Source organism: Muntiacus reevesi, chromosome 7 (assembly GCF_963930625.1).
Source record: "Muntiacus reevesi chromosome 7, mMunRee1.1, whole genome shotgun sequence".
Classification (NCBI taxonomy): Eukaryota; Metazoa; Chordata; class Mammalia; order Artiodactyla; family Cervidae; genus Muntiacus; species Muntiacus reevesi.
In genome coordinates, this window is record NC_089255.1 from 26,670,955 (window position 1) to 26,680,987 (window position 10,033).

A 10,033-nucleotide genomic window follows, 5' to 3' on the forward strand; every position below is an offset into this window, starting at 1 on the left:
GTGCTGTGGTCCATAGGGTCGCGAAGAGTCGGACACAACTGAGTGAACTGAACTGAACTGAACTAATATTTTAATCACGTGTGTTATTTTACAGAGAATTAAAGTAATGCCATTTAGATACCATCACATAACTACTAATTCCCAATAATAAAACACGACTCAATGTAGCTTCTCTAGCTGTGTATTTGAATAGATTTATTGATAGCATGTCATGTAGTCCTTTTTGTTAGTTTGTGGCATTGTTACATTAGATGAAATCTAGCAGCTATAGCAAGTGGTATTATTGTATTTATGAATTCTGATTTTTGGCAGAGGGGAGTCTCAGTGATAAAAGATCAATACACATTTTTGGTAGGTTATTTTTATATATCGCTTAACCATAATCAAAAAAACTAGAATTTTATAATTATAGAAGACCTTGCAATTTTAAGGAAGAAATTGCAGTCACTGGTAGCAACTCTGGTTACAGAGACAAAAGGAAGTAGGAAAACAATCCTGTGTATTCATTCAATGAAAACAAATAACCTGAAAAACACAACGGGCAAATATTTTGTTTACAAATGGCAAAAGTTGAGAACTAAACAACTATTACAATGGAATAGTCTTCATACTATGATCAGTCTACCTCAGAAGGCATTTCTTATAAATTCCAAATTCTTTAGAGATTGTTTTCTCATGTTCCATTGAAAAAATAAGGAAATATTCCCACCTTAAAGAACAAATCAAAAGTTTGTGAATGATAACTGAAACAGAAGCAGTATGACAGAAAATAACATATTTATTCTATCATAAATGGACACACCTCAATGTCTCCACTACTTTTCTCCCAGACCAAAGATAAATATGCAAAAAATAGGTAGAGATCCATGAAGGTTTTCTGGGTCACTCACAACTATCTGAAAGTAGGAAAGAAGCCATGGCATTTAGAGAACTCACTGTACCCTACAAGGATCAGAGCTGTATTTGACATGTCCACAAAAGATGGTCTTACCCATCTTCAGAGAGAAAGCATAGGAACAGCTTTATACCAGACCACACACAATATACATATATTTGGTAAAGTTCAATAGTGCCTGGAAGACTACTTTCCCCAAAATGATCACTGATTATTACTTGCCACACATCCTAAAATTCCACTGTATTTGTCATTCTTTTAGTGATAAAGCCATTTCCTTAAAAAAAGTACTTAACTATACAAAATTACAAACATAACACATTTGCTTGGTTTTAGTCATGCGTATCATATCATGAGCTGGTTTATCTCCTTTATTCCACGACAACCTGCTGAGACCAAAGTCCTAGGGAATTGGTTTCCAGTGGGTGTGGAGACTAGGAAAAGATAGAAGAAAAGGTAGAGAAGAAATGGAAAAAAAGACCTAGAAGCTCAATTTCTGTAACTGGGAAGCAGATCTAACTACAAGAAACTGAACCTGGAGATTTGGGGTTCTAGTTGGAGTTCCTGAATCTGCAGGAGCTGCTCTCCAATGTTATTACATTCTGAAAGGAATCCATTATTGTCTCTTGTTCCACACAATGGCTTTGCAAAAGTTCATAGCACTCAGTTTATAATACCAACACTTGAAATAACTCAAATTAATAAATAAATTGTGGTCTATCCATATGCTGAGGAATTAAAAAGAATACTATAGAAAACAATATGCCAATAAATTAGATATTTTACATGGAATGGGCAAATACCTAAAAACACACAAGAAGAAATAGAGAATTGAAGACATAAGAAAAAAGAATTGAATTAGGAATTACAAAACTTACTAAAATGAAAAAGCCAGGCCCTAATGACTTCACTGGTGCATTCTACCAAATATTTATATATTTTATATATTATTTATAATATATATTTACATATAATTTATATATTTTATAAAATATAATTTATATATTATATATAAATGCTTCCAATTCCCAACACACTCTTCCAGAAAATAGAGGAGTAGGGAACAGCTTTACTTTGGTGCAAAAGCAACACAAAAATGACACAAAATAAACTACAGACTAATATCTCATGAATATTGATGCAACTATATATTACATGTCAAACACACTTTAAAGATAAAGATATGGATTAGAAGTAAAAGGATGAAGAAGAAGAACAAGGTCAGAAGTCTGACATTACTAGACTTCAAGATTTACTATAAAGCTACAGCAATCAATACAGTGTGGCATTGGCTAAAGAATGGAAAGATATCTATGTAACAGTATTAAAGGCCAAGAAATAGACGTACGTAGGAAACTTTGTCAATAAGTTGACAAAGAAACAAACACAATAAAATACAGGAAAGATCTAGTTAGTGAAGGAACAACTAGATATCCACATGCAAAAATCCCAAGAATCGAAACATAGACCTTACATCTTTCACAAACACTAACTCATTATGGATCACAGATGTATTGAAAAATGTAAGCGATAAGTAATCTAGAAAATAATATAGGAGAAACCATGTTTGGTGTAAAATTTTTTATATAATGGCATTAAATTTTTTTGCATAATTAATGCAATTATTTTAATGGTGAAGTTAAATCAGTTTTAAAGCACTCAATAATATTGCATATTTATTTTTTCTAAATTTATTGATACATAGTTGACTCACAATATTATTAATATATTAATTTCAAGTGTATATTGCATTTTAAATGGCTCAGTAAAATTAGTGCTTTTCAGGTTACTTCTATCTATTTTTATGTGCTTCTTACTTACTATATAAATTTTGGGTGTACAGAATGATAATTTGACATCTGTAAACCCTACAAAGTAATCAACACCAAGTCTAAGTACACTTATATTCATCATCAATCAGTTGGCACTCTTAACCAATTTCACCTACTCTTCAACCCCTTTCCCCTTTGGCAATCACTAATCTGTTCTTTGTACCTATGAGTTTCTGTTTGCTTTGTTGTCCCAGATCTCACATATTACTGAAATCATACAGTATTTGTCATCTTCATCTGATTTATTTCATTTGGCATAAAACCTTCAAGGTCCATCCTTGTTGTCACAAATGACAGAGTTCATTCTATTTTAGAGCTGGATAATACTCCATTCCTTCATCTCCTTCATCCATTCATCCACTGATGGACACTAGTTTCTATATCTTGGATATTGTAAATAATGGGACAGTGAATATAGGGGTGCATATACACCTATATATGTTTGGTTTTCTTTGGATAAATATTCAGAATGGAATTTCTGTTTCAAATGTTAGCAAAATGTCCCTAACAGATGTACAGTGTAAATTATTTTCATGATTCTTGTTCTGTCCAGAACAAGTCATAGGAAAAATTCACCCAGGGGATTCCAGTGGTAAATATATGTCAGGCTGAGGGAAATCTCTCCCACAGATACTGTTTCCACTCCACAGTGGATGTTATCTCAAGCATATATCAGAAGAGAAGAATAAAAAATATTCTGGTCTTAGAGAAATCTGATCTTAGTAAGTTATCTCATATTCTCTAGAACTTTCTTCCTTAAAATAATTTTAAAAATATTTCTATGTATCTGTTTCATGCATGCCCACTATGCTTAAAGTTGAGTATGACTTGTTTAGCTTCTGACCTTTAAAGAGATAATGAATTATCCTTCTGGAATTTCCATGGTCTGTTTAACAACAGTATACATGCCGTCATAATGCCATGCCTCAGAGGTGTTCTCAAGTCTGCTTTGAGAGATCACAGCTCTTTGAAAATTACAACAACTACTTGATTATGAGCAACTTCCAACTATCCTGGCTAATTGGTCCTTTTCATTTAAAAGATAAGAGTTTTATATCAGAGAGAGTACTACATACTAAGGTAACTTTCAGCATCAAGATAGAAGAAAAAGTAATTATGTATCCAGTGAGAAGTGATCCAATAGGGTTAACAGGATTTAACAGGATTAAAACTCATAACCTTAGGAAGAAAAGAGAGCCGCTTTAGGTAGAGAAAGGAACTTGGACAGTTTCCCTGTGTACTTTCTCAGACTATCTATTAAATTCTCTGTGTCCAAGTTTCTCTTTGTAAAATTAAAAATGTTGATAACCACAGTTTTAGAATTGCTATTATAAAAATAGGAGGACCTTGCATCTAGATGGGGATGAAAAATGCTTGGCTGTATTTTAATATTCTAAAAAGAGTAACTCAATTTGTCTCCTTTCCTTAACTTTTTCATTTTCACTAATCCCAAAGCTATAACCACCTCTTCTTGTGAAAACTGACCCAAAGTTACAGGATTCTAATGGTGCTTTAAAAAAATGTACTCTACACTTGAGGGCTTTCTTAAAATATGAAACACTTCCTAGATAAAAGCAAATATAAAAGGTGAAAATCTTGTTAAGCTCATGGAAAGCAAGAAGCAATTCTTGCTTCTTGATATTTCCTTTGCATCTACATTCTATAAAGTTGCTTATTTAATTTAAAGAAAATGTAATCAGTTATTATTTTAAATAAAATTTACTTTATATATAAGGTGGTTGGCAGTTAACTAAGATTGTTTCTTGAAACCTTTGGAAACTGCAGAGCTTTGAGTTACATTTTAATGAATGAGGAGAAGAAATAACTAGTTTATTAAACATATGCTGAATATCAGACAACTTTCAGTAATTTCTAATGTTTTCTGATTTGAAGACAAGTCTGTTAGATTGAGTGTTCTCTTTTCACAGATGAGGAAATGGAAATAGAAATAAATTTAGCTCACCATCACAAGGTCAACAAGTAATAAAGCTGGAGTTTAGACCAAATCTGACTAATCTAAAAGGCCATCGGGTTATTCTACTAATTTTCTCAAATGTTAGATTGATATTGATTGATATAATCAGTCTACTAATATTATGAAATATTAACAATTTCTAAACTGATTTTAAAAATACTGTCATTTCTTTTTGGTAAGTGGTTCCTCAGCAATGTACATATTAAGCTTTTAAGAAATTCCTCTCTCAAACCCAGCTGAATTTCTGCTTTTGCACTAGCTATCTTCCTTATCCCTTATCCCAAGAGGTATTTAAAGAAACATAGAAAACTAATCCTCGTCTATTATCTTGATAGCTTTATCTTGACAAAAATTAATTTTCCAAGGAAAGGTGAAATCATTCAAATTTATCAGGGGACATAAGGCTATTGTGTGTAATGTAGGATATTTTCTTTAGAAATTAAGCATATCTCTCTCATGGAAGATATATTTATCTTTAAATTGTGAGACTATCATTACATGTTCCCCCATTCACAGCAAATGTGTGAGTCATCTAATTTTTTGAAGAAATGATTTTTTCTTTCCATCCTTTCTCTATACTTCTGAGTTCACATTTGAAGGGGAAACCAGTGCCCATGATGAGGTAATAGTTTTCATTGTTCACCTGCTCACCTTAGCACCACTCTTGAGGTTTCAAAGGATAAAAGAAAATGCAGCACCCAAAAAGTAAAACAAAGCCAAGGGAAATAAACAGAGGGGGAAGAGAGACACACACCCTTGTGGCTCAGCTGGTAAAGAATCCCCCAGCAATGTGGGAGACCTGGGTTCAATCCCCAAATTGGGAAGATCCCCTGGAGAAAGGAAAGGCTACCCACTCCAGTATTCTGGCCTGGAGAATTCCATGGACTGTATAGTCTTTGGGGTCACAAAGAGTCAGACAGGACTGAGAGACTTTCACATTCACTTCAGAGATACAGTTATATTCCCACCATTCAGCTCGAGAGGAATTCTTAATGTACTTAAGGATTAATATAAGCTATATCTTTATTCTATTTAGAGGTCAATAATTGATGATCTCTGAAGTTTTAACTTCATATTCAATCAGTACTAACAAAGACATACTTTGTTTACACATGTCTGTAGTTTACTGTAATCTTAGAGAATATTTTTATACATTTATGGTAATATTTCAAAACCTAGGGGTTTCCTACCATCTATTGACAAAATTGAAAGTAAATATTTTCTATACATAAACTCGAGTTATAAGGAACTTTCATTCAGATGTCATCAAAACAGAATCTGAGTCTGAGTAACCTCCCTTTCTCACATAATTCTCCAGACATTTTTTCTAATAGATTTAGTTAACTAAATGAATTCTATTGACATGTGATCTTAAACAATGGTAAATTATGTGCTTGATTATGCATGTGAATTATCATGCCTGGTGTTTACTATATGACTTTTTATATGACTTTTCACCTAAACAGTGTCCCAATATATAATGTAGAGAAATAAGGTAAAAATTTAATTAAATGATGTCTTAAAGAAGACACTCAAATGAGGCTTAAAGAAATCAATATGCATAATAGAGAGAAACTGATTTTGTGCCATGCCATTTGTTCTGGACTTCAGTATCTGTTCACCATCATCTTCCTAAGTAGACTACTCAAACCATAGCTATTACAGTATAGCAGTTGCTGGTCCTGCACTCAGATTCTTTTCACTGGGGAAGCACACTGAACCTAGTTTCTAGGTGACACTACAATCTTTTCTCAGCCTTTCATTTTGCTGTTCCCTTTCTCAATTTTTCTTTGTGGGAATATCCTCTGAGTTAATCATTTATAAGAATTCTATCTTGGACAGCAAATGTTAGGCATTTACTTCTCTTTTGGTCATAACACCATGAGTATTTTCCTAATATTTGTCTTCCCAATTAAATTTTCACTTTCAGATATAGATGCTAATTCTCAATGAATTTAAACTTCATTGAGATAGGATTTCAACCATTTTCTAAAGATTAAATATCCTTTCCCATCCCACTAACTGAAAAATCTGTCTTTTTCTCCTGGTGGTTTTAGAGGACACGCTGAATTAAATGGACACAGGAAATCTGTCTGTAGTGTCAGAATTTGTGCTTCTGGGACTTTGCCAGTCATGGACTATGCAGGTATTCCTCTTACCGATGTTTTTTATGCTTTACCTGATCATTTTATTTGGAAATATTGCCATCATACTCTTAATCATCACTGACCCCCATCTGCATTCTCCCATGTACTTCCTATTGGCCAACCTATCCTTTGTTGATATGTGGCTTTCTTCAGTAACCACTCCTAAGATGATCACAGACTTTGTCAGAGAGAACAAGACTATTTCCTTTGGAGGCTGCATGTGCCAGGTCCTCTCTGTGCATTTTTTGGGAGGGGATGAAATGGTGCTATTGGTGGTAATGGCCTATGACCGCTATGTGGCCATCTGCAAGCCACTCCACTATTCAACCATAATGAACCTGCAAAAGTGCATTGGGCTTGTGGCGACTTCCTGGACCATTGCCTTTGTGCATGCCTTGAGTCAAATGGTTGTGATTGTGCAATTGCCCTTCTGTGGCCCCAGGGAAATCGACAGTTTCTTCTGTGACATACCACTGGTAATCAAGCTTGCCTGCATAGACTCTTATAACTTGGGAATATTAATGAATGCTGACAGTGGAGTTCTAACCATGACATGCTTTATAGTGTTGTTGATATCCTACACATATATTCTTCTTACTGTTCGCCAAAGCTCTAAAGCTGGTACATCTAGGGCACTCTCTACCTGCACTGCCCACATCACAGTGGTGCTGCTCTTCTTTGGGCCCTGCATCTTCATCTATGTGTGGCCACTCAGCATCACCTGGGTGGACAAATTTCTTGCCGTGTTTTACTCTGTTATTACACCTCTTCTAAATCCAGCCATTTATACCCTGAGAAATAAAGAGATAAAAATTGCTCTAAAGAGATTCAGAAGCTACTACATACATCCCAAGGGAAATATTTAATGCCTAGAAACCTCACTAGAAGCACTTCAAATTGACAATAGACTGACCTTGAAAAAGAGGTTGAACATTCTAGGCATCCAATTTATAGCTACATGTTATACCTGTCTCCAAGTATAGGAATAGGGTTAATAAAGTTCATGGAATTTTAACATTTACTAATCAACCAGTAGAACACCACAAAATGTTTCCCTAAAACTCAACACAAATAGTTCTTCTTTGTGAGGGGATTGTCTAATCAGCTTTCCTATGCCTTTAACTGTATTAATTTAGAAGCTAAAATTCATTCAACAAAGCTATACAGCCATTCTGATGGATAGCATCTTAATAAACTTCCTTAGAATTTTCTCCTAACTCCATTTGGAAGGTGTTTCTGTAACACTGACTCTTTTCCTCAGACTTTTCACTTAACCTCTTGTCAACTGAATCACTGTTTAGCTTAACTCTCTACCCAAATACTAATGGAAAGCAGTAGGGGCAAAATAAAGAGAGAATAACAGTGGTATAGTACATAGGAATGACAGTGGACACTAGAATAACAGCAGAAGATATTCTGTGTTTGGTTTCCATTAACTCAATAAAAGAAGAAAAAAAAAAAACCCAAATGATATCCCTTTTGATTATCTTAGTCTCAAGGATTAACATTTATACTTTGAATTATATTAACTATTGGTTTAGAAGTCCTGAATTTGTAAACTCCTTAATGGTAGGGGCTATTTCTTACCTGGTTAATTCTTGAAACTGCAGTACTTAGTACTTGTAATCAACATTCAACAAATATATTTTAATTGATATATAAAGGGCCATTTTTTAAATTCAAATATCAATACCATTTATCAATCATGGTGTATTTAAGTACAGTTTTTGTTCATGAATTACAAATTCCTGAAGATTTTAAATAATAAATAAAATTTGCTTTCCTTTAGAGGTATAAATTAAGTAAATTGAAATTCAGTTGTAAGAATCAACAATAAAAGTCCTAAAATAAAAATACGGTACATATAGAAATCAAATTTCTCTTAATATGGAAACAAAAATAGAAAAATGGCAGAATAAAAGTGATGTACTTACATGTCAATGAAGTATCAGAGAATGAAAGCAAAAAAAAAATTCCATTTAAAATTGTGTCAAAAGTAAGATACCAATATATATATATGCAAATATATATAAATACCTAGAAATAATTTTAATCAAAGAGGTGAAAAATCTGTATTTGAGAACTATAAAACTCTGATAAAGGAAACTGAAACTTATTCAAAGAAATAGAAAGATATCTTATGCTCTTATATTGGAAGAATTAATACTGTTAAAATGCCTATACCACCCAAAGCAATCTACAAATTTACTGTGATATTTTTCAAAACATTCATAGCTTTCTTCACTGAACTATAACAAACAATCCTAAAATTTGTATGGAACTACAAAAGACCCAGAACTGTCAAGCAATCCTGAAGAAAAAGAACAAAGCTGGAGACATAACCCTTCTAGAATTCACACGATACTGTAAAGCTACAGTATCAAAAGAGCATGGTATTGGTGCCAAATAGACATATAGATCAATGGAACAAAATAGAGAGCCTAGATATAAAAGTACAGCAATCCCACTCCTGGCCATATATCCAGAAAACATGAAAACTTAACTTGAAAAGATACATGCACCCCAAAGTTCAGAGGAACATTATTTACAATAGCCAAGACATGAAAACAAACTAACTGCTCATCAACAGAAGATTGATTTAAGAATATGTGATACACACACACACACACACACACACACACACACTTACTTGAATATTACTCAGATACAAAAATGAATGAAGCATTGTCATTTTAAACAAGATAGCTGAATATAGAGAAAATCATACTAAGTGAAATGAGTCATGCAGAGAAAGAGAAATATTATATGCTATCACTTCTGTGTAGAAATGTGTAGAATATAAAAATAATACAAATGAATCTAGACACAAAAGAGAAACCGACTCTCAAAAGAAACATACTTAGAGTTACCAAAGGGGAAAGGATGGGAGGAGCGATAAATGAGGAGAATGGAATTAACAGATAGAAAGTATTATACATAAAAAAGATAAGCCACAAGGATTTACTATATATCACATAGAATTATATTCAATATCTTGCCATAACCTATAAAAACATATATTGAGCATATATATAGTATATATATATAACTGAATCACCTTGCTGTACACCTAAAACTAATACTATATAATATTATAAACCATCTATGCTTCAACTAAAGTGAAAAAATTAAAAAAACTTTAGCAAAAAAATAGTACTTATCATCTTTGAATGCCTGCTCTATA

General features: G+C 33.1%; 1 protein-coding gene across 1 annotated transcript; it reads left to right on the plus strand.

The window, feature by feature from the left end:
• Positions 1-6,773: 6,773 nt before the first annotated feature.
• Positions 6,774-7,715, plus strand: LOC136172032 (olfactory receptor 4K14-like). The gene has a single exon (XM_065941155.1). It carries the CDS (start codon positions 6,777-6,779, stop codon positions 7,713-7,715), a length of 939 nt encoding a protein of 312 aa, XP_065797227.1. The 5' UTR covers positions 6,774-6,776.
• Positions 7,716-10,033: the final 2,318 nt, after the last annotated feature.